Source organism: Rhamphochromis sp. 'chilingali' (genome assembly GCF_963969265.1).
Source record: "Rhamphochromis sp. 'chilingali' genome assembly, chromosome: 6".
NCBI lineage: Eukaryota > Metazoa > Chordata > Actinopteri > Cichliformes > Cichlidae > Rhamphochromis > Rhamphochromis sp. 'chilingali'.
In genome coordinates, this window is record NC_137933.1 from 21,471,982 (window position 1) to 21,498,332 (window position 26,351).

Below are 26,351 nucleotides of genomic sequence, written 5' to 3' on the forward strand. Positions count from 1 at the left end.
TTCTGCACTATTGTTATCCTGCTAACAAATAAATGAGCTCATTTTGCAGCAAAGAAATTTTAAGGCATCTTACTTAATAAAAGTATTTTTTTCCTCAAGTCAGAAATTGTGTAAAGAAGGACATTGGATGAATAAATTGTGTTTTATTTTGTTCCATCTTAATAAAACCTCCATTTCACTTTAACCTTGTCTGATTCTTTTACCGTGCCCTATTTGGTCTCTCTTAATTCAATCAAAGCAGCAATTGTTTCTTTCTCTGACGAATTTTAGAGTGCATTGTATTGATAGCGGTGCTCAATAGAATCCCTCTGCTGCCTGAATAGAGACTTTAAAGCAAAGGAGCAGAGAGGAGAGGAAATGAAAAGTTCATTTTGCTATTCAAGCATTTAATGGTCCTAGTTCTTAAAAGTGACCTTGTGGGGTAGAAAGCAGAGCAGCACAGCAGCTCCTTCCAGCTGCACACATGGCATCCATCGGGGGCACAATCACGCACAGTCCCAACACCTCAGGCTCGGACATATGTTGAGTTTTATTTCATTCTTCTGACATTAATCCTATTCACCAGCTGTTCTGCCAGCTGCCACTCTCCGGCTTAAGGGGAGATTGCAGTTTTGGGGGCTCTGAGTACTGGTTTATCTTGGCTCCTCATCTCCTCCTCGCGAAGTTTTGATTATTTTTTTTTCCTTGCCCTACTCCTACTTCCAGGTTCCTTGAGTTGCATACTTGCGTGCAATCTTCCTCTCTCTTTTAACTTCTTTGCTGTTGTTTTTCTCCTCTCTAATTTGTGTAAAAAGAAGGAGGTAAGACTACAATTAACTGAATTTTCTGGCCCCTACCCTGTTTAAGTCCTCCAGTTCTTTTGGTAGTGTTTGTTCAGGCTACTGTATGTAAGATTATTCAGAAGCAGCAACGCCACCGGCCTTCTGCACAGCTCTCCTCCGTGTGTATCAGCCACTTCTCCCCTCTTTTGGTCAAGAAAGGCCACGTATTTGTGAAACCTGCTCACCTCACAGTCACCCAACATCATTTCCGTAGGATTAACCCGGACATGGCCTCAGCCTGTACAGTTATGATTATTGACATATTGGGTCTGGCATATTTCACATTTATGTGCATTGTCTGGAAGCATACTCAAGTGTTCTCAATGTCATTTCTGCTGAAGTACGGCCGGGCAGTCTGCGAGCAAGGGCCGCAATGAATTGATCATTGCTCACTGCTCACTTTAATAATTCAAGCCTGATTGCCACAGAGTGCCGCAGTAAAATGGATTGGGAGAGGTCACATGCTGCTCAGCTCAGGAGGTGAAGCCTCTTGGGGATGGTTAATTCATATATGCTTGATAGACACGTGTCCTATTTAGAGAGGTCATTGTGCTGGGTGTGTGTGTACTGTTTCTTAGAATAGGCAGGTCAACTGTGTGGGATTAACACGCTGGTCAGTGGCGATAAAAAAACAGGGGAAAGGGATGAGTTAGTGTCCAAAACTGCAAGGTAGTAACAGCTTTGGTCTGTGGTTGTCAAAGCATTTCAGCCCACATTTAATTTTGAATCATTCACTTGATAACAGGTTGACTATGACTGAAGTGCATTCTGTGGGAACTGCTGTATACTAACACTGCTAATCCATTCCCTGAACTCAGCATCTGCAAAGCGTAAAATGCCAAATTATTGAAAGACCTTAAAGTTATCAAATAAAAAGGAAAGAAAAGACAGCGAGAGAGACTAAAAGCTGACTTTTGCATTGCTACAGCTAAGAAGTAGGGAAAACACGATGGAAAGGAAAAAGGACATAAAACACAGGACATATGCTTTCTTTCCCAACCTCGTCTCGGTTACCCTATGTTATATTTATAGCAACTATTTACATGACCAAATAGGATAGTGTAATAGTGACTAACAGAAATGTTCACCAAGTGGAATAATGATTAGGTGTCAGTTAAAGAAAGCCCACCACGAGGTGCAGGTGCTCCACAATACAGCGCCATGTCTCAAGGAGCCGGACCTTTTTATTTACGCATGCCGGCACTCGTAATTACATATAAAAAGACAGAATTATTCAACAGAACCAACGAGTATTCTGGAAATGGTAGAGGTTATTACAACTGTTGACAACGAGGAAAGGTAATTGCCTGAAAATGAGCGACAACGCAGTGTTGTGCTCAGAATGCACCCCTCCTCCCGATCCCCCCTCCCCAGCCACTCACCACCACCACCCACCCCAGCTCCCTCTTTAGCGTTTGCATTGTGCAGCATCACCCGGGTGTGTAACCTATTGCGTTCCGATTGCTCCCTTGCAATTAGTGCCCTTTTTGTCCTCACTTCAATAACGGCATGATTATGGAGACTTCAGGAGTATTTGCAGCATCCAACAGCTGTTGTCTCAGGGACTACCGGCTGAATGACAAAAACATGTTTTCTCTCTGCATTTCACTTCCCTGGCTGCCTCTTGTAATTATTATGTTTTATTTGGTTTGATGATGGGGTCTTGTTTTTAGTGTGTCTGTGATTAAGATATTCAAAGGATTCCTTGGAGTGTGTCACAGTCATTTTCATTTTTATCAATCTCGACTTTTGATTTGTTTCCCGTGCAGTGCGGAGTGGATGGGAAATTAGACGTTAGCTTATCATTGTCTGACTGAGATTCTGGCAGCTTTATTTCTGAGACAGAATCTATGCCTGAATCAAAGGATTATACTGTGTCTAACACTAAAAGTAGGAATGTAACAAATGTGACAGCCTTTTTTAAGCTGTTTAAATGCTTCCAGTTTTTTTTTCTTTTTTAAGAATTTGCCCAGATATTTTTTGCATGTGCAATCATACGATAAAGTCGACACAATGAAGTAAATCAAATGTGCTAATATCATCATAATCATTTATGGATAATTTATGGCTCTATAATCCTCTGTAAAATAACAGTGATTTGTGTAATTTTCAATCAAAACATTAGTGGATATTCCTCACCCCACTGCTTTATTGGACCTTTGAACTTTATGGGATGCCTAGAAAGCACCAATCATCACTAGGTTACAATTATGGTATAGTTTTATGTGAAATTTACTTTTGACTCACTCTTTTTTTTTTAAACTTGTCAGTTTTGTTTAAGTGAGGATGGGTGGATGGATGGATGGATGGATGGATGGATGCATGGATGCATGGATGGACGAATTGATAGGTGGAATTTGACTATAATTGGATTAAGCCAAATTGTATAAAACCTACTCGTTTTCCTCTGTCCATCCACCCCTCACTGCAAATGCTAAATTGTTTCCCTATTTGCCTCACTGTCTCATCCTCTCCATTGTGGGGAGGACATTATTTATACGGTCAGTGTCAGCTGATCATTGATTTGGTAATTACACGTTTCCCCTTGAGGCTGAGACAACTGATATACAAGGCCAATGCTAAAGGGGAGGTCCTCCTAGTTTCTTATCCATGACTTATAGCTAATTTGACCCTCCTAGATAGCCCTCTCTACTCTGCCAACAGCTTTTCAACACAACAAACACTCAAACACAAGTATCATCTTTCTCCCAGGAGAATGGAGCTCACAGAGCAGCTCAAACTGTGGTGGCAGGCAGTTGAAACCTTTTCATTGCTGACAACACAGAGTAATAAAACACCCATCGCTTCATGTTGTAACAAACCATTCTTGTGCTTTGAGGTATCCGTGGTCTTTTGAAACATGACGACGTGTTTTCTTGCATCAAAAACTTTATTATATTCAACTTTTTAGGGATTGTAAAGGATAATATTTAAAAAAAAAAAAACAAACAAAACTGAGATGGGCTTTTTTTTAACCCAAGCTGTGGTGGAGTACTCACTTTAATATACACAGTGTACTCCATAGCTCCATATTACGGAGCCCCGCAGGGTACATGGGAGAAAAAAAAATTAAGACGGACTTTTGCGAGATCTCGCAAAACTTTTGCGAGATCTCGCAAAACTAACTCGGGATCTTGCAAAACTTTTGCGAGATCTCGAAAAACTAACTCGGGATCTCGCAAAACTTTTGCGAGATCTCACAAAACAAACTCGGGATCTCGCAAAACTTTTAGCCGCATTCTTCGGACGCCAGCCCGAAGCCGACCGGGAGGTCGAGGCACGATGTGCCGGGAAAGCGGTGTTCCTCCCAGCTGTAGTAGGTCTCGACCTCCCGTTAGCTTTGAGCTAATGGGAAGAATGCGGCTAAAAGTTTTGCGAGATCTCGCAAAAGTTTTGCGAGATCCCGAGTTTGTTTTGCAAGATCTCGCAAAAGTCCGTCTTGATTTTTTTTTCTCCCATGTCCCCTGCGGGGCTCCGTACCATATCATTAATTTTTAAGATCTAGTTTATTGCTGTCCAATTTAATTCCAGTGTGACAGGATCTGATGTGTTTGTGACTGCATTTTTTTAGTCGGTTTGATGTACCACTTGGTAACTTGACTTTTTCTGTCTACAGCAGCAATAAAAAGATTAATTAGCAAAAATTTTCTTCTGTCTTCTCTTTTTCCAAATCTGAGAAAAAACAAAACAAATTTGGGATTGGTCTCTTTTTCCTTAAAAGAGTGGAGAAAGTGCTGAAAGAGAGGTCGAAATACGTCAGGGAAAGACAGACAAATAGCAGGAATATCAGTATTTTTCTTCAAGACTGTCAGGGAGTCAGTCGGTATCAGGACAGATAGTAGTAACCTGTCTTTTAGCTTCTGTGGTTTATACTGAACATGATATTCTGGCACCACTGACTGCCAGGTGCTGAAAGCTTTGTTTATGTCACATATCATCCTAGAAACATTCTTCTGTTAAGATTTATGGGGATCATTAAGGTTTGTTTTTAATACAGTTTAAAAAAATGTAGCCTAATCTATCCCAATCATCGCAGCTCTGTGTGTCTCAATCCCTGTGCCTGTTCAGCCACATCAATAAGATCACACAATGCTTGCATAGAAGAGCTGTATAGTAGAGATGACACCCCTGATAGGAGCTAAACATATTGAATTTGGCAGTGTTAATGACTATTCGCTTTCTTCTGCGTGCCATTTTGGCAAAATAAAATTGGGAAAGAGTTCAGGGCATTTTTCCAGCTATATAGCACCAGCCCCAGACAATGAGACCCAGACAGGCTTAGTAGTCAAGAAACCATTCCCCTCTCACTGGGAACACATCTTGGACACACACACTCCAGTAGTTTTGTCTTGTATGTTGCTATCTGTGCTAGCTGCAGAGCGGTGGGGGCCTGTGCCAAGGGTCCATAGGGACCACTGGAATCGCTGGGGCTGGAGGAAGTTGGTCTGGGTCCAGTGGGGCGATCTGGGCTTGGTGACAAGCCAAGCTGTCTACTGCAGGGACGCTGGGAAAATGTAAATAAGAGCCTGATAAGGGCTATTGTTTTCATTCCATTCTCATCCCAGCTGAATGGCCTGCTCCTCAGCCACAGAGCATTTTATCTCAAGAGGGGGAGAGAAAAAATGGATGGGGTGGGGGTGGGTGAGAGATTTAAGAGCCCCCATAGGAAAATAAAAATAAACTCGCTGGACTCTTCTCTTGTTTAAGCTAATTCCCTAGTATGTTATGTCCTACTTTGAAAGGACAAGAGCAGCAAAGTCTTCCAAACACGAAAAACTTCACAAGTTTACCACTTTTCCTTTCAGAACATCTGAGTATGTATTTAAAAAAAGCAATCAGGAGTTAAGCGTGAATCTTGTATTACAAATAATCTGTTATTTTATGGTGAATACACTGTGTATCAATTTTGACACCCTGTCATAAGCTGACAGTAATTAGTATGTTGATGGTAACCAGTGTTTTCATTGGCATTTATAATTTCTCCTGGGAAAACAGAAAGACATTTTAGAAACTGAAGTAGCATTCCTCGGATTAATCTAAATTCTTCAGGAAAATAGGCCGTGGACGGGTGCTTTGAAAAAAGCCAGACATCTGACTCATTTACTGCTTTCCTCGAGCACGCCTGCGCAAAAAGTTTTTCTTCTTTTACCAAATCCATTTTTGGTTGCCTGTTTTGTTCACACTTTGAACACTGAAAGGTGTTTGAGAGTTATTTTATGGACTAATCCAGGTCATTATTCACCTTTCCCAGGTGGAAGGTAGGGAGGACAGCAGTGCATTCCAGCTGTAGTTTCTCCTGTTGGAGGACTTGGCAGGTCGTGTCTGGCCCGGCAGAGGGGATAGAGAAGTAAGGGAGCGGCAGCTCTCCTGGGAGGGAGGTGGAAGGGAGGGGGAGGACTGGAGTAGAATGGAAGCTGGCACCACATTATCTCCAACTGTTGGTGCATTCCTTAATGATCAAGTGCTGGAGAAGCATCTGTGATGAAAGTGAGTGTGTTTGTGTGTGTGTGTGTGTGAGAGAGAAAGAGAGCGAGAGAGCATATGTTTGCTTATTAGCATATGTTCGACGTGTTTGTTTAATTCCCCTTTTTACCATTTTTTGAAATATGTCTGTGCTTCAGGGGGAAAATGTCAAGCGCTGGTGTTGCTGTGTCTGACAGGAGATTATGATTTGAAGGGAGTTTGTTGTTCTGGGAGAGGAAGCCCTCTCACCCAGGGGTGAGAAGCAGGGAAGAAAAGCTGAGCTCCGCTACTCCCCCTGCCCTTAACACCCTGTTTTAAGATCTGTGATCTTTGTGCCACGCAGGGAGTTAACACACACAAGCACACACAAAACACATAGGCTTTTCTGACTCCCTCTCTTAGGGTCAAGGGCACAAACTGTGAGTTGGGAATTGGAAAGTCAATAAAGCAGAAGTAATGTTATAATGACCCCGAGCTGAAGATGTCCTGTCGACCCCCATCACATTGGAGGAAGTGGCCAATCAAACAAAATGGTGACTCTGCTTGAGCTCGCTGAAAGCCACCCTTAAACAAGGCCACAACAACTACTGACCCCCTGTTACTCCCAGATCCTCTGAACTCAGTGTGTTTGTCAGAAGGAGCAACAGTGTTTGGTTTGTGGAAGCGGGCGAGAGATGATACAGAAGGATAAAAGGAAGCAACATTTGTATACATCCTCAACTGTATAAATCTCCTCTGATCCCAAGGATGATAGTGGTAAAACTGGAAGAATCCAGATGTTTCACGTGACAGGGCTTTCTCAGTCTTCACTCCTCCTCCGTTGCATTATGTAAAACAAAAAACCATAAATTCTGCCTGTGTGTTGCCAGAAGTATGTTTGTGAATGATCCACTGTTATATGCTTGTAAGACTATTCATTATGGAGTTCCGCAGCTTTGCAGCTTTAAATGTTGCTCCATATTAATTATACAATTTGCAAAAATCTATCTATAAATGCAATCTCTATAAAACTTATTTTAATTATAAGTCAGTAAAATTTATTTTCATATTTCACTCAAAATACTCAAAGAATTGCACCGAGGCTGCGGCTTTAAAAGGCATAATTCAATAGGACTGGATGTGTTGCTCTGGTTCAGATTAGAGGCAGGCTCAGAGTGGAGGGTTGCTCTACTGTTGTTTGATGGGAACAGGCTGAACCCGAAGCACCGCAGAGATGGTGGAGGCCTAGGTCAGCCAGCCCAGTATGTTCTTTATCAGCTACACCAGCGACAGCATGGCAGATTGCAGCCATTCCTTCTCTGATTCATTGTCTGCTGGACAAATGTTAATTGTTTTCATCATTGGCAGCTATGTGAACGTTTGGACGTACCCAGTCTAACTCTTTGCCTCCCGTTTAATGTGTGTCTCTGCCCTTATGGTAGTCCCACAATGCCTGCTTCCCTTCTCACTCCACCCCTAGCTCATCTCTCAGCTGTCGGACGGAGTCTCTTTTTAATGTTTCCCGCGCAATGCCATCAAATAAAACACCTCTCTTTCGTCTGATTCACCATCTTTTCATTTAAGTATATGGATTTATGACATCTACAAAATTATGAAAAGCGAAACTATATACTTTGCACAATATTACATACATAAAAACGTCAAATATTACAAATGGCTTTAAATTTCCCTTCTAATTTTTCTTTTTTTAGAATCCTCGTGCATGGAGAAACTTCTTTCTAAAGACTGGAAAGAGAAGATGGAGAGGCTCAACACAAGTGAACTGCTGGCAGAAGTAAAAGGTATGAATAGAAGTACCCCGTGAGTTCCTCATTCCTATCAGACTTACATAGTATATGTGCTGTTTAATATCAGAAAAAGCCTTGTACTTTGAAATGAAACAAAGGCCTTTGGCTGCCCTCCTCATTCATTTCTCTCCTCCCTTATCTTTTGTTGGAATGCCCAACTCTGTCCAAAGTGCTTTTCTTCAAAATTCCAGCCCATTTAGCCTCAGTCGAAGGCTCTCTTTGCTTGTCAGCAGTTTATTGTTGTTGTCCCTTCAGACGGCCCTGAGCCTCGCTGCTCTGCTCTGGCACATGCGGTGCGTTCATGCTGCTCTGGTAATTGTTGAACCCAAAGTGTGCTTGATGTAAACAGACCATGGCTGAGCTGAAAGGGGAGAAGCGGCTTGGAGAGGAGAGGGTGCGGAGACGCGCAGAGTCGTCTCCTCGGTGAGCTTGCGTTTGAGTGGAATGCCTTGACGCTGACAGTGAACGCCCCGTGCAGCCTATCGAGAGCACCACAGCAAAGAGCAACTCAGCACTCCCCCAAAATCTCTGTTTATGACAGCGTGAAGGTGGGCTGAGGATGGGCAGGGCAGCTGCTCAGTCCTTAGCACTGACTGTTACAGCGAGCTGCTGTGTTTATACAGCACAGGGAAGCACAATACCAGCTGGCTGCTGACACTGGGCTGCCAGTGGCTCCCAGTAAATCCCTTCAACTAAGAACTTCTAGCGGCTTGCTTTAATTTCTTGGAAACCCTTTAGATAATATTATATCAGTGCACCTAGCGTTTTAATTAACATTTCATGGAAACAATTCACAAACAAGGGGGCCGTAGTTTATTAAGGTACAGGTTATATTGATAATTTGCTTAATTGTTTCTTTTCATAAAACATAAATGGGAAATATCAGAAACGTTCAACTTTAATGATTAATTTAAATTTCTCCACCTGCACAGAAAGGTTAAAAAAAGCAGATGAATGTTCTAATACGTATATTCATTAGCAATAACCTTAATGAAGTGATGGATAAATCGTTGCTTGCTAAACTCGATTCATTGTACCTGTGCTAGTACACTGTGTGTCAGTGGAGATCAAAGTGCATGGGGTAAAATGTTTAAAATGATTTAGCCTTTTGAAAGCTGGTCTGTTAAATTACAGGCAGGGCATTTTTTTCTGTTTGATGAATGGGAAAAGGAAGGTTACTTGGTGGTCTGTAAACAGGTAGGGAGCCTGATAATAAACATTATGGCCTCTGTCTGTTGATGAGTTATGGAGATAGTCTTTACACCACAGTTACAAATATAAATGCTTCTCCTATCACAGAGGCAGCCTTAGATTTTTAATTAGCATGCCATTTCATATGACTGTAGACATTTCAAAGGGCTGCTTTGTGCTCACCCTTACAAATGTCTCTCTCTCTGCGTTTGATGTCTGCCTGATGTAAATACGGGCAATTAAAAAGAGGCCCAGGGTTGGAGATGCACAAGGTCCACCTAATTAAAACACAAACAAAGGTACCAAGCAGAAAACACCTTATGATTAAGATCTAAAGTGTTATGATGAATCAGAGGTCCCATTAATTGTTAGGTTAAAATCAGTACAAAAGGCAAACATATCTGTAGGTTATAAATGAATGAAAGGCTGCGGAGAAAAAAAGCTTTACATGCAGATAAAGGCTACAGTACCTAGTAGCAGAGTGGCCTTGCATATTCTGTGCAGATCGCTTACTTATTCCTCCGCAAATTATACCAAACGCCTTGTAGGCTCTCTTTTGACATTGTTCCATTGGAGCCTTGAAAGAGAAGCCATTGTTATTGCAGAGGCAAGTGGTGGAATCTGACTGGTGAGGAAATGATTTTGTCTTGTTCTTAGGAAAGAGATAAAAAAACAATAGGTGTGAGAGAATTTGACCTGAGGCTTTGCCCGTGAAAATAAAGACATTCTTTTGCAGCAGTTGTGTTCAAACATGCCCCGAATACTTTATCCTTTTGAGCCGAACACGCATGTACAGTCAACAAACAAAACAACTGCATCAACAACATCAGAGATTTTTCTTTTCAAGGTCCGCAAACCCAACCAACCATTTTCCCCTTACAAATGACAGATGTATAATTACAGCCTATTGTAATGCGCGTGTTTCATACATATTGTGCTGTTTTGAGGTAAAGGCATGTTTTCTAGTGTTTTAGTGTAAGTCGAAAGTGGCGTAATCCAGTGGAGGCAATGTGCTTAACCCAGACATACAGAGGGGTGTTATTAAGGGTTAATGATTTCAAATCTCCATCTGGCTTTTCTTGTACGCCGTCAGGGCTTAGCATCAGCACGGGGAGGCGAAAAGGAGAGCTTGTGAAGGAGCATTAGTGGCGGATTTCTTTTCACCAGTCAATTCCAGGGCTAACTGTTTGTTTTCATACCTGAGCTTAGCTGTCAATCTGCAGGAACGATGAAATCTCCTGAACAAAACCACAGAGCAAGAAAGGGAGGCTAGCTGGAAAGGCTCCAAACCACACAAAGTAACAGATAATAAGAGGCAAGGTGGAAAGAGTGCACAAGAAAGAAGTACACAGATAAAAAGATTTCAGCTGAGGAAACTTGGACAGTTGACATTTATAATTATATATCTCAGAGAGATCTGTTATATGATCACAAGTGACTGATAATAACCATTCATTATGCACATATATACATACACATATATGCTTATATGTCTTTTGGCTTGCTCTGTGCAGGGTCTTTGAGCTTCATACTCAACAGAGCTATTTAAGTTTCCCTGCTGAGTGGTAGTTTACTGGCCCCCCGATGGGGGCATAAGAAAAAAAAAAAGAAGAGAAAAAAGAAGAAGCACACACACAAACTGCTCAAGCATTTACTCAAACTGGAGGAAAATATGTAGTTACTAAATTGGAACACAAGCTGTATTCATTCCGCTGGAATCTGCTAAAAAAGAAAAACAGAAAAAAGCTTAACGCTGTACACTAGCGTTGAAATGGCAGCTTGAATTCTGAAGCAGAAAAATCAGGGCTCTTGCACTGTCACAATCAATTTGAGAATGGTGTCTACGTGACAGTGGTCGAGTGCAAACATACAGTCCTGTGGCAGGCAGATAAGTGGAAGCTCTTTAGGAGGAGAACAGAGGGCAGGGCAGGAGGCAGCTGAGACTGATTTGATGCTGGCCCTACCTGTGCTGGCTATACTCCTGCACAAGCAGAAAGGGGTCCACAGTGAGAGCACAGAGCCCAGATTGTTTAGTACTGTGGGTTTGTTGCAAAACATGTTTGTGCACTTTAAAAAAAATGTCTTAATGACCTCTATAAAGTGCGGTTTTGATACTACTGGACACAACTGCATATTTGTGCAACATTCCCCATCAAAAGTGAGCTTATGTAGCGTTAGAAAGGAGAAGGAAGACATTAATTTTGAGGGTATTTCAAAAGGTTTGTGTATTTTATATAATATGTCTATTACACCCAACATACAAACCGTTCACACAAATAGCACAAAACGTTATCTGTCCAGTTGCTCCAGTCAAAAATGCCTCAGTTAGCATTTTCTCCACAACACTTCAGTCAACTGTTTGCCCTGTGCACTCAGGTGAAATATGAGCCACAGTAAATCATTATTCCTGAGGCCACATTTGCCAGATGAATGCATGTGAGTGTTGGACTGTGTGTTTTTCTCCTCTAATGAATTGAGGAATTTAGCTTGTGGCAATGGAAGGTAAAAAAGGAAGCGCTGTGCTCGTGTGTGTGTGTAGTGTATGTTTGTATATACAGGTACAAAAATCTCTGTGTTTTCAATTACATATTTTCCAGTGGTTTGTTCAAGTTGAGTCATTTAACAGTATATCGTTTTATTAATCTTCCTTTCAGTCAGAGAGAATGTAAACCATTGAGAGAGCTGACAAAAACATATCTATGTCATTTTTAAAGGAGCCTCCCCTAAAATATTCATTAGTTTTTCCTGGGCAAAGCAAATTGGATTTTCACAAGCATGTAAAGCCGAACGGCTAAGTTATATGAGGATGTAAGAGAATGCGAATACACCCTTCAGATTTAAAAAGATGCGTATAACAACCAAATTTTAGGAAGGCATAAAAATGGCTAAGACAGGTTTTTGAAATTGTGTTTAAAGTAAAAAAAGTCACATTTTTATAGGCTCCATAAGAAAGTGTTATTTTTAGCTTAATTTCATTTATGGGTAATGCTATCGAGTGCATCAAGTCACTTTCCAGGATTATTTTTGATTCTTTTTTTTTTCTTTTTTTTTTATTATGGAAAGAACATCGGTAATTACACAGGTGTTATTTTGTACTTGTGATTTGGCATTTAAGTATAAAATCAGGCTGGAGTTGGGGACTATCTCAAATCTTCCTTTTATCCTTCTTTGCATGTGCACCAAGCAAGCACTATGGCCTTTTATGTTCAATTTTATGCATTTTGATCTAGTCTATCACCAGTACACTGTTCTGTTTTCGAAAATGTAATGTAACAAATGTGTAAAATTAGCAGTAAAACACTAAAATGTCATTCTAGCCTGAAATGTGATGACTTTTGATGAAAAGTTTAAACGTTTTAAATTGCACGGAGGCTACAAATTTGTGCACATTTGGGCTGTTCTGGATCGAATTTGACTGAAAGGGTGAGAAAGTAAAATGGCACAGGAGCGATCATATGTGGTGCACATAAGGAACAGAGCGCACACAAAGGTCAGAGGGTGTTTTTTTTTCTTTACATAGAGACCTGCTGCACCTGAAAGGTAACAAAATAATCTCAAAATAAATAAAGTAGAATGCATTTGTTCTACACAAACTGAGAAAGACAGAAATCAAAAGATCAGTGAAACGTGCAACTCCCCCCCCCCCAAACAGGGCTTTCTACCTCTGTTTTGAATGCATATGCTAAGTTCCAATAGGCAGTGTTTAAGTGTTAATGAATGCTGAATTAATTATACTAATTATACATTAGATTATTGATTATAAATTGTAGTTATGGTTTTTTTTTTTAAGCTTTAGCAATGTGAAGAGTGTTTAATGGCAGTAATGGTTATACATGTGCGTACAATAAAACTTAGCAGTTCCAGTTTTACATTTTCACTTTCAGTAAAATATATTGGAAAAATCCACTTTCCATGCTCTCTGAAGGCATTAATTGTCGATATATATTAATATCATCTATGCATTCTAAATAGATCTGTAGTTCAGACCTGTTGGCTCGCCCATGCTGCAATGGCACGAATGGCAGTGCAATGGCATTGGTAAATTCTAAAATAAACATTTATGATCCCTGGTTAGATCTGCTGGCTAGATTTGTATTAAAAGCCTGAGAACGCAGCAGGTGCTCTGACCTGTTATATGCTTTGTGAATATGTGTTCTGGGCTCATCTGTCTTTGCTTCCTGTTATCCCTGCTGTTTCAGTCTATCACTTGTGATCTGATAAAAAACCCAGACAAAACACTGGTATTGTTGATACACTTATCCATCAAAGACAGCAGACGGAAAGTCTTTCGAAAGATCTCATTTTGCGCAGTTCAAGGAAACAAGTAGATTCTGCTTTAATTATCAGTTGTATAGGTAAGACGGATGAATAAACGCTCTGTGAAAAGAATGAGATAACATCTAACTCCTAATTCCCTTCCAAGGATTTGTTGACAGTAAGTCATTGCCTTGATCACTGTTTCATATGCTTTAAGTGCTATGTATTAGAAAGACCTTGAAAATTGTGCATTCTTTTTATATTTTAAGGTCACGGGGGTCAGACTTATCATTATAAAGGCCATAAGAGATGAAATGAAGGCTCAGAGACAATCTTTGTTTTTATGTAATGATCTTTGCTACATGCTGCCTTACACAACATCTTGTTGCCAGGATCTGTGGTTTGCTGCACAGTCTTATAGATTCAAAGAAAGTTGCATTCAGTTACTGAAAGAACACAAATAAAGTTGCTGCGTTGAAATTTTTTTTTTTTCTCCAGGGAGAATTTAAGGGTCACCGGCATTTCCCGCGGATTAATATGCTCAGGTTGAGCCTCTATCTTGGCTTTGATGAAGTACCTTGTCCAGTGTCATGGATAGACAGTTAAGTGCTGGAGCTTTTACATTAGCATAATTATACTGAAGAGTGAAGCTTCCTCTATCATCAAAATGTTAGCCTCTATCACTGTTCACCATGAACAGCAGAACCTCAGTAGATGAAGAGTACTTTTATTAATAAGCTCTTCATATGCCAATCAGAATATTTATGTTTAAAAGATGGTGCTGAGACACTTAAATGATTCTGATGCAGTCGCATCAACATTCAAATATACTATATGCAAAAACATAGGTGGCACGTGCAAAATACTATAATACACTTATTATATTCAGACTACTGCAAATTTTAGAGAACATTTGAGTTTTTCATTGTAAAGAAGCCGATATATTCATCCTTATCATATAGGTAAGCTTAGTGGCTGAGGGGCATTTGCTGCCAGTGGATGACGTACTTGTAAGTCATTGCTTATGCTTGTTAATGCGGTTTTATTGGCAAGATTAACGGCTTTTATATCATAGCAGAGGCAGCAAGCCAGGTAAAACAGCTGTTGCTCATATTGTCTTGGTTGTAGGACACGGAGACACATTAACACCATATTAAACACACACAGCCTTGTAGCACTGCTGGACAAGTGCACATACTATTTAAAAGCAAAGGGATACTATAAAACTAGTTCCCGTTACTCTGGCTTTTCTGCCAGTTTTCAACCTAACACATTTTTTTTTTAACAAAGGATAAAATGTTTCAGTTGTATTAAATAACACAAAAGAAAATTTGATTGGAAAAAAACATTGTTAGGTATTGGTAAAAGGACTGTGGACATCCTTTTTTTCCCCTTAAAAATACTAAAGCGCGCACCAATAGATGTCGTCTGCTGCTACTGAGTTAGCTCTTTGTGTTTTCCGCAGAAAGAATGGACAAAGGGTCAGATGACCACAGAGGTCACACACGTGCATTTACTCAGAGACATGTACCTTTTATTGATTGGAGGCACGTGCAACACACATCGGTGCACGCTCGCGTCTACATTCACACGCGCTTTAGGAGAGCGCAGAGTGAGAGAGCGTCTCAGCATGCAAGGCATTCAAGCTATGTGCGGTCTGTGTGCGGCTACAGCTTGGTACAATCGTACCATTTAGACAAGGCCCAATTTACTTAGGATGGGTTTGCAGCATATGGAAGCATCCACAATAGCTGTCTGATAGAGAGACAAAGAAATTCCAGTCTTCTGGTGCTAAAAAACTCAATTCAGATCTGGTCATAATGGCTCAGCTGTCTTAACCAAAGGAAGAGAAGAGAATAGGGTGCCTTGTGATTTTCCCCCTTTTTACCCTCACCCTCCTCGTTTTCTTCTTTCTTTTTTTTGTGCCTGAATCTTTTATCTGTGTTATTCACTCGGGACTCTTCAAAGTAACAAGCCTCCTTCTTTTTCCCCGGTACTGGACTTGGAACCCAAATTAGAGACTGCTTGATTAGAGCAGAGAGGAGGGAGCCAAGAGAGAGAGTGAGAGAGAGATGTGGGTATTGGACAAAACAAATCACACCCCTACAAAGTGCCTTTTATCCAAAGACCCCAAGGCTCAAATACCCCCGTCCTTCCCCAAGCAACCATGGCTCTGCTTGTTTTTCTCTTATGATTTATTTAGTCACCCGTTGATGTTTTCTGCCCTACTTTGTGACGTTTAAAGAAGGCAGGAATCTCAAAAGGTGCATGTGAATGGGCTGAAACTGGACAACGCCGTCTTCTATGTGTCAGTCTAAAAATTCTGAACTTGGCAGAAGTGTCCTAAAATAACAAAACAAGAAAAGTGCCAGCACAGCTTGACCGCTTACTCCTGGGATCCTCTTCCTGCTTTGGGCTGGTATTGTCCTACTGAGGCTCACTTGTTCACCAGGAGGATGTCACAACACGTTAGGTCCAGGCCGACTGCTGGCGTTTATGTAGCGCCAAGGCATCTCTGGGCTGTCTGTCTGCCATCGGAAGCGCAATGTGAGGAGACATGTTAACAGGCAGACCCCAGCCCTACCGCTGTTAAAAGCCATGCAATATGCAGGAAACGGCCTCTTTTGTCAGCAGCCTGGTCAGACACAGACCACGACTCTCCTCTTCTGTACCACCCAATAAAAGTTTTATCTGCATTTTAAAGCTGATCCATAATTCAAAGCAGGAAGAAAGGGATTTTAACGCTAACCAGCCAACAAAAAACACATGTGTCTCATTTTATGTTTGGTTTTCTTCCACTGCGCTTATCTTTAGTAGATATTTAAGCACCAAAGCTGTGTTTGTCTGCAGTACTGACAGCTAATCTTAAAATGTCTTCAGCTGTTGTAGATTTTTAGGACTGAGATCAACAATTATGACTGAAATCAGAAGAGAGAGATGGCCTAAATCGTGGTGCAAGGGAAGGTCTGGGCTTCCCACAGTTCAGCTCAACATCAAAACAATGAGCCTTCTGTTAGTATTCTTGTGGTGTCTGGGCAGGAGTGAACACCCCACACTCAGACTGGCCCATCAGGTCCTTCATTGGACACTTAGCACAAGTTCTGCTGCATATTCACACTCACAAGACAAAACATAAACATTCTGCAGAATCTTTGTAATTTTCACAATTTTTAAACTCCTAAACTAGTGTGACATGTGTACTTAGGCAGGCTGTGAGGGCGTCATTGAGCCCAGATGTTTTACTTTTTTTTCCAGCTGACACTCATCTGTGACTCGATGGCCCCAAATCAAAATGATCATCTAGATGATGATTTTTCTGTTCTTCTTTTCTGTCTTGTTACCCCCCGTCTCCCTTTCTTTACGGCTCTCCCTCCTTCCCGCGACAGTATTGATAGTGATTTATTGTGACAATGACCGATGTATTTTGCTGCTGAGCAGCTCCTTCATGGAGACAGCCAAAGGTTAATAAAATTGGTGCTGATTGTATCAATTTTATAGATAAGCCATTCACAACAAGTGTAGTTGGGTGAATAAGAAGTCAATTGAGGCCTTGGAAACTGCACACAGGCCCAATGAATAGCTGCTTTTAGGTGCTTTTTTTTCGTTAGGAGGATAAATGGAGAATTGCAGCTCTCTTCCATTGCAGCAGGCAGCAGAGGCAGAGCGAGGCGAACTGAGGTTCAGACAAGCCTGCCAGTAAATTGCCCTGAATGGGTTCTGGAGGTTGACAGGCCCTATTAAGACAAACAGCTTTCCTCATCGGAGAGATAAAATAAATCAGGTGTTTAGTCAAATTAAAATAGTTTGAGTGGAGAGGGCCCCTGGGAGCTCTCAGGAGAAACTCAAGACAGATGTGGTCAGAGACGAGAGGAAGACACCCAGGAAAGAATTCAGCTCCTGCTGGCTTCAGGCCAGACTTCACCGCACTGTTATCTGGACCTCTTGTGTTTTTTGCCCCCTTTCTCTCTCTTTCTCCCTCTAACTGTCTCTTTCTCTTTCTGTCAGTTTTCCTGTCAGTTTTTTGTACGTACCACCATACCAGCTGTCACACAGGAGTGCAGTGGGAGGAGAGTGAGTTACTGTCTAGCCTCTCACTGGCAATTATGTTGGCTGTGTAAGTCAATGGTAGGATCACTTAGCATTGATTAGGCGGAGAGAGAGCAGTGCAGCGGAGCCCCTATCACACACAGTGTAGACATGTAACTGCAGAGAGAGAAACGCAAGTCCGCTGCTCTGTCATTGCTTTGGTTTGTCAAATATGCATTAAAGAGAGGGAATGTGATGATGATACAAAGTGCATGTGGTTATAGTGTATGTTGAGCATGCATTTTGTTTGTGTACGTACCGCTTTGAGTCTTTTTTTCTGCAGGTTTCCACATTAAATTCAGCCAAAATCTGCAGGCGTTTCCTCCCCTAATATTTGGTGTGTATAAAAGTTCTGTTTATAGGCCAGTGCAAAGAGTGACTCTTAACACTTTCTTTATAATCACCCGTGGACGTCTGAAATAAGCTGCGATTTCAGTTTGACAGCTCCCTGCAGCTCTTTGTCTGTGTGCTTGGAACAATTCCTTCACTTTCTTGCTGTGAAAGCCGTGAACACCAGCTACAGAAAAACAGACAACTCCAGGCTGTGTGTGACCTTAACACTTTCTAGTGAATTCACTGCAGTTGGTTGCTGCCTGTGTGGTTTTCTTTGTACTAAATATTGTGTACAGCACAATAGCACATGATGATCGGTCACTGTTCTATATTTAGCATTATATAATGACCGATGGCTTCTGCTGTGTTTCCTCCAAAAGCCTACACCCTGGTTATTTAGTCATGGTCACAATAAAAACTTTTGAGTACTTTTTTTTCCAGGTATGCACCAACTTGTGGTCATGTTTTTGTTTTTGTTTTCACCACCTTGCATTTATCCTTTCCTGCTCACAGACATTGCTCTCTCTTTCTCACTCTCCTTCTTCTCAATAGGTACTCCTGAGAGCCTGGCCGAAAAGGAACACCAGCTCTCCACGATGATCACTCAGCTGATCAGCTTGCGAGAGCAGCTCCTGGCTGCTCACGATGAACAGAAGAAGCTGGCTGCCTCACAGATGGAGAAACAGAGGCAGCAAATGGAGTTAGCTCGTCAGCAGCAGGAGCAGGTAACCGCTTGCTGTTTTCTTTTCTCACATGCACCAAAACACCTAGCTAATAGCCCACGCTATATATTTATTTATTTATTTATTTTACCTTTTCCTAAACTAGGCTCTTTTCTTACTATTTGAAACACACAGAACATTCCCCTCCCTCCTTTTACCTTTTTTATTTAATTTCCTCTTTCACCTAATAATAAACCTCTTTAAACACAAGTCTTTGTGCTTAGCTCTCTATTTCATATTACATTTCATGCCTGAAATGCGCCAATAAAACCTTGCTACTTGGTTGGAATTTGGAATAATATTAGATTTGAAAGACGTTATAGTCTATATTGCCTGAGATATTTCGGTCATGCTCTCCCGCCCACAGTTATGCTGTGTGGTAGGAAAAATGTTATTATGACTTGTACTAACAAATGCGAGGGAATGTGTGAATTAAACGTTATATTAAATATGGAAGTCCTCTATATCTTATAAATCGACTCCTATTAGAACAAGCCTGGCATTAGATTTGCAGCACAAATCAGGCCAATGAGCCATATTGTACAAATCAGCAAATTAGCACAGGCCATGAAGTGTGTTAATGTCTGGGAAGAAATAAGGACACAAACTATCCACACGGGCGACACTTTTATTATCACCCGCCACCCTAATGGCTATGAGTCAATTATCAGCAAGGAGTTCACTCAGAGTTTTCTCAGCACACTCTCAGACCTTCCTTTGGTAAATGAAGAGATAGACCGTCCACCTTGGAGTGATGCATTTGGTCATAGTACACTAATAATACATTAACAGTATTGATTTATTTTTCAATCAATAGTGTTCATTTGCAAACTACGCTCAGCTCTGAAGGCTTTGGAGACACTGCAGAACAAACGACCAGTGATATATGTTTTATTATTTGATCTTATGTTAATGCAGGCTGATATTAATATTTACCATTAATAAAAATGGAAGAGAGACAGCGAGAGATGGTTGAGAGAGGGAGAGTAAGAGAGCCCGCTGAGATCTGGGATGTCATCAAGCCATCAAGATACAACGCAGTAATTAACTGTTGACACTCGTGAGGAAGCCAGCACAAATTAATCTTGACACATTTGCAGACGGCCGATATCTTACAGTGAACACTTTGTAATTATATTTAAAAATGAAAATTAAATGACACTTAAAACTAGGTTGTCATGCTCAATGAAGTGAGCATGTAAAAGGAGGGAGCGCTAGGGATGAGAAACACTGCGGTGTGGCTGCTCGTCACTCAGGGGCAGCGGGGACCCCTGTCACCCTTCCTGGGCTTGCCACCTCCATCATAACCACATTCGTCTGTGTCCTGTAAATCATTTATTCTCTTTCTCCGCAAATTTCAGCTCTGCAGTTCATTTTATATTCATTTAGAACATTTAATGGTTTGTTATTGACTGACTGCAGCGGTTTAGATAAAAGAATACACTTTTATTCACAATAAAAATTGCTTTTTTAAGTTCCACCTCCAGTCCAGCCCTGTATCGTCCGTCTCGGCACATATTTAGTGTTAGGTTCATTTACTAATCAATCTACATTTTTTTCCCCACTTCATTTACCAACCAGATTGCAAGACAACAGCAGCAGCTTCTGCAGCAACAGCACAAAATCAACCTCCTCCAGCAGCAGATCCAGGTCAGTCAAAGCATTTCTGTTGGCCCTCTACCACTCAGCAGCTTACACCTCCTACTTTTTTTCTACAATGATTACTACTCCACTTCTGCCTCTTCAGTATAATTAGAGCACCAGGGTTGTCACCATGATCCAGATGTCTGGATTTATTTGCACAGATCAATAAAATTAGGCATTAAAGTAAATATCATGGCTAACTTAAGTTTGCCACTACTTCTTTACTTCTTATTCCTTTATCGCTGATTTTTTTTGTGTGTGTGTCATGCTGACATTCGTCACTTTCATCAAATGTTAATTGGCCGTTGGTAATCGGGAGGACTTTAAAATATGTAGGCGAATAATTAGCACATCTTAATGAACAAAAAAAATGGGGGGAAAAGTAACAACGGCTAATGAGTTGTGTTGATGGAGAAGTGCGTGGAGGTGGGGGACATGAAAGAGGCTGGTAAATGCCTCCGAAATGAGTAGATCCCAGAAGGGCAATATGGCACGCTTTCACACAGCACGCGACCTGCTGAAACCTACATTGTCACCATGACCTGTGCCTGCGACACGTACTTCCTTATGCCGCCTCGTGGACTTTTATGTTTTGTTCTACTTTTTCAGATGTGGATCATGCCAGATGTTATCTTGCTCACCGCGTGTGTATGTTTGTGTGTGCTCTGTGCAGTATAGTACAAAGCACAAAGGTGCAGAGGAAGACCACCCACGCAGCATGTAGCTGAATATGGTCAAGGATATGTACAGGGTAATCCAGGGTTGCTTGCTGGCAGTGGTCAAGGCTGCGAGCCTGGCTGCCTTTGTGAGGCTAACATTATCCTGCCGGGTGTGTTTGGTGTCAGGCACATCCTTCTCCATTTGCCTCCTCCTTCTCTGCTTGTTCTCAAAACTCTCCGCATCAAAACTTTAAATATTCACCTGCAGCAAACTCCTGCAGAATCAACATTCAGATATTTTTTTGATAAAGAGTATCTTCTCCCCATATACTGGGACATACCACATATAATACAGCTTATTCTTATGATCCAAAGAGCAAAGAAAACATCTGTTCTCAAAGAGCAGTTAGTACAACAAGCAGATTTATGGCCAGGGCATCAAAATGCCTCTTTCAATGGCTCTTTACAAGAGGAAGACTGCACTCTCAGCTTACTGTGGAGTAGCCACTAGCCTGGACCTTTCGCTTCAACAGTGGACAGTCTATTGGAAAAACAATTCCATACGACATTCCACTACAGACAAGCACATAGCATGACACTCTGTGTAGAAAACCCTCGAAAATGAAGTACCTTATACACTGCCGAGGGGCTAGTAATACTCATATGATAGAGAGCTCTTTACTTATGCACGTTGAGCATAAGGGCACAGCCCTAAAGGATCTCCCTTTTCGAGGCCCTTGCTTTCATCACAGAGTTATAGGCAAATGTTACCTGAAAATTCCCCTTGATGGATACTTTTCAGAGAGGGTGAGGTTTCAAGTGTTTATGGGAAAGTGCTTCTAAATATCCATTTCAAACACTTGAACGGAGATACAAGTAAAGCCCTTTCTTGTAGAGCCCAGTTAGCCAGTTTTCCCCTGACAAAATGAGATCTCTCCTGATTAAAAAAAAAGCCACATCCACAATTAAATAAAAGAATCTCATGGTCAGACCATCTGTTCTACTTGCCCATCAGCCTCTCCTGGCTGCACTGGGCACGCACAACTCAAAAACAAGTCGCTCCCAAGACTTTAATAAGTTTCACTGTGTGCAACATTGTTTATCAGACAGCAAGTTATTTAGAGAAGAATATGTTCTCTGTCCTTAACCTATGGCCACTCCTCTCAAGTTGGAGTATCAGCAAGAGTAGATAAAAGAGAGTCAGGGGCAAGTTAGCGCAACGGTTTCTGCCACTCTGTTTTCATTAGTGCTGCCTCTTAAAAATGCCCTGGTCATTTTAATATACAACAGCTTTGACTTAATTATTTCTGTAAACAAGCTTCCATCCTGTACTGCGCAGGCCTTTAGCAAAGTGGTAAGCAGCGCTGAGGGATTGAGTTACTCTGCTGTTAGCATGGAGAGCATTAAACTTTATTGGAGACCCTCCTGCCATCAAAGTCCTTCTGTTTTGGCTCGAAGGAAAATGTAAAGAAAGCTTCTTGCTCAGGTCTTCTACTGATGATGTGACATTTGACACCGTAAAGGGTCCACACAATAAAACCGAGGGGACCGCAACTGGAGGCTGTTTCTGTTATGCGTGTGCTGTCAAGGACTTTTTTTTTGCATATAAATTTAAGTTGAATCAGAAGTAGGTAGTTATTAGGTTTAGTAAGCGAGGTTTGGTCCAAGGCAGCAAGTAGTTCAATCGAATTCTTCTTTTGAATAGCCAACTCTCATTTTATCCTTTCTCATCATTCCAACAAGAGACGAAAAGAGATTTAGTCTTTGTCCCTCGGGATTAAAATGTCACTTGTTTTAAGATAGCAGATGTTTTGATTGAAGCGTTAGAGGCTTATCAAAAGTTAAAGCTCAAGGCTTTGTGTGTTTTTCCCTCAGCTTCTTTGTATTTTTCAGTTCATCCTCCTCGTTGAAATCGTCTTGGCACTAATTCAATCCTAGGGTTAGATTAACTCTTGAGTTGATTTAAGTTGAAAATCTGAAACCTCACCATTGCAAGACTCATGTGACACTTAAACATATATATATATTTATATATATATATATGAGCCATTTAACTCTGTTTCACTTTGTTTGTGGGAATGCATGAGAGGTAAAGACAAGGCATCATTCAGGATATAAAATTTTAAAAAGTATGAGACATGGAGCTTTAAGGCACTCAGGTGTTGTGCCATCCATAGCCAGACCATAAGAATAACTCCATGCACCTCACTGGGTAATAAGCCCAGTTCATGTTTTCCTCAAGGATGGGTCTGTTAAGATACAATCCCTGGTATGACTCTGTATGCAAGTAAATACACATATACATCCACAAAGGTGATAGTGTACAGTACACAGGCACACAGGGACCCACGCACTGATACACACATCAATGGAATAAATACTGGCAGAAAGGTCAGGGTGAACTTTATCTTCACAAACAGGCTGGAGAAAGCCGAGCTCCCCACATGAAACAGAGGGACACTTTTAATTCATAACATTTAATTTAATTTCCTTTTTTTAATCCATGAAAAACATCACAATATCATGACACTGTCATTTGTCATTGGCTGTGGCATTGATGTGCTAACTCTGAGGACACTGTGAGACCCAAGATCGGCAAGCTAACAGTTTCAATGTTGGCTGGCAAAAGTTCTTTTTTGCCCACATTTATATCTCACTCCATGAATGATCTGTTCGTCAGCCAAGTTATTCAGTTTATCTCCCTTTGACCTATTCTTCTCTCCCGACATACGACCTAGCTATAAACTCTGACCTCGCTGAAAGTAAGCGCACATTTTTGGTCCATTTAACCTCATGTCCACAAACACGGCTTGCTGAAAATGAAAACCAGAGATTAAAAGAGAAAAGGCCAGTGTATTAGTGTCCACTGCACACTTCAAGGTCTTAGTGGCTTCCTCACATGTGTCTTTAATGGTGTCAAGAAACAGTGGGGGACACTACTAAAGGTTTCAAGATTAAAGAAGAAATTCAATAACACCAGCATTAATCCGCCAAGAATTTTACAAGGTGGACAATATAGAGATAGATTTTTGAAGATGAGACGGTGCATAACAGACTTGCAGGAAAACATGCAGTTTGATAGAAAAAGGTTCTGCATTAATTCTTCATAGAGTTCATATTTTAGCCAATGGCAGGGTTATTACTAACATATCTTTCCCAATCTTTTTGTCAGTGTATCACACACTGTAAAAGTATTGTTGTCGTTATTTTACAGGAAAAGACTTCAAAATAGGTTTAAAAAGGGTTTGAAAGAGTGCAGCTTCAGTTTTTTGACCCCTTTTCTTTCTAATGCTTTCTAATTCTTTAGTCTTACCACAAAAACAGAGGTGTTTAATGTCAGTTGACATAGTGTTACAAGTGAAAAAAAAACTTTACAGTGATGTGTTTTATTCAGACGACACAGAACTCCCATATTTCTCATAGAAATCAGAAAAGTCACAGGAGGATGTCTGTACCTGTCCATCTGTACACAGTAGCTGAGGAGTCTGCACTCACATAATTTTCTCTTTCTTTTAGTTTGCACCTACAGATATCAACTCTGATAATCTAACTTTAAACAAACATCAAGCTTTATATTTAAAATAAAAAAGCAGTTTTTGTTTGTTTCGGGGGCTTTATTTCACATCTTCTGGAAATATCCATAATAGCTTAACAAATAAACTTTTCCTTAAGTGTCCGGTGCGGTTGCGGTTTGGCAGATGACTGACATCAAGCCTGACCCGCGGCTGTCATCAAGTCATTCTTTCAATTTCAAACGTTTTCAATCAAATCCAGCCTTTTCTTCTGGTTTAGCTTACTCGTAGATTTCTGCATTCTTGTTGTGATCCCCTTCCACTGTGATTCAGACGCAGCTTTTGATGGTTGGGGTCAGGGTCACGGTCCTGTTACAACACAAATCATCAAGCCAGTGCAAGGTCTTTGGCAGCATTTGGTAGTTTCCCACACATAATTGGCCTGCATTCAGTATTCCAGTCTTGACAAACCCCGCACGGATGAAGAATTAAATCTTTGTTTAGTGCTGCGCAAACAGTTATCTCACCAGATCTCGCACCAGATTTGATCAAATCATACTGGTCTCTGTAATAAATAGTCTTTTAGTACTTCTGTTTGGTCTACCTTTTTATCATAATGAAATGGAATATGCATCCGATCCTTTGCAATAATTTAATGCTGATTTCGTACCGCTACCAATTTAGAGGAACAAAAACCCAAAACTACAGTATAATGGTAAATATTTAAAATCAATCAGATGAGTTTAAATAAACACGGGGCCGTATGGTAATTGCTCGAAGATAATAGTGCTAATTTGTGTATTCTCTGATGCTTTTGTTGTCTCCCCGGCACAAATGATTTTCTCAGTGTGAGACTCTTATTAATGCACTGGCTGGGAAAAAAAGGAAGCACAAAAATAGACATTGTTAAAGAGAATGTGTAAGTCCCCCAATTAGCACAGCTAGACTGGAAGTGTTAGCATGATAATAAGAGAATAATAGAGCAGGGGAATGGTAATGTGTGTGTTTAAGTGTGGAAGTTTGCGCTGCTGTGTGCACTCGTGTCTGCATAGACTCTGTTCTTTCCCTGGTATTGAAGAGCTCTATGTTAGACTGCTAGTAGGATTATGTGGGGGCATTAACAGCCTAGTCAGACAAGCTTGGCTCTCACCCAGGGAGGCTCAGTCCAGCATGTTCATCCTCCATTTAAGGAGACTGTTAGCTGATGAAGATGTGCACATGCAAGGCTGAAGATAAAAGAAAGCGGTGACCCGACTCATTAGCCCCTGTGATTTAATATATTGACACTTGGATACAAATAATTCCATTTAGTGGACTCTATCGGCGAGGTAGGACGGATCAATTTAATTAGTTATGAAATGTGACTCCTTGTCAGGGAGCAGAAGAAATGCTGACGTTAAACAAAGTCACGTGCAATTTAAACAATAAAGCCATCACGGCCCTGTTAAAACTTAATGATGCACAAAAAGGTGCAGCAGTGGCAGTGATGGTTCGCAAATGAAGCTGAGTGGCTGTGCAGTTAGTATGTAATGCATTTGTCTGTTGCTTTAGAATTTTATACATAGCTGCCTACAGTGCTTTAGAAGGTATGGGGTTTTCCCAGTCTCCTTTTTATCAGTTTAGTGTGAGTAATAGTAAACATGCTTACTCGACTGTATCGATTTAAAAAGATAAAGAATGTGGAATTAAAGTAAAGGAAGGATGGAAGGATCGGTACTAGGTAGCTTTCAGTTGTAACTTATACTACTTGTCCTGCATCTTTGCCAATGAGGTAAAAGTATAACATTAACAGATTAGTTACTGCTCTTTTGTGAAACTGTACATTGCACAAAGGAGCCATGCATTTGAGTAATTGGCCTTTTGTTTATTAGACACC

The 26,351-nt window shown here is 40.9% G+C and overlaps 1 protein-coding gene across 8 annotated transcripts in view; it reads left to right on the top strand.

Annotated features, from left to right (window-relative positions):
- sox6 (SRY-box transcription factor 6) overlaps positions 1-26,351 on the top strand; it is a 132,610-nt gene that overhangs the window by 60,464 nt on the left and 45,795 nt on the right. For all 8 annotated transcript variants that reach the window (XR_013971872.1, XM_080884273.1, XM_080884275.1 and 5 more), the window contains 3 exons: positions 7,976-8,065; positions 18,491-18,663; positions 20,242-20,310. Coding sequence is in view for 7 of the 8 variants with exons in the window: in XM_080884273.1 (XP_080740399.1) it covers positions 7,976-8,065; positions 18,491-18,663; positions 20,242-20,310 (332 nt within the window). In the remaining variant the exon portion in view is untranslated. The remainder of the gene's footprint in view (positions 1-7,975; positions 8,066-18,490; positions 18,664-20,241; positions 20,311-26,351) is intronic.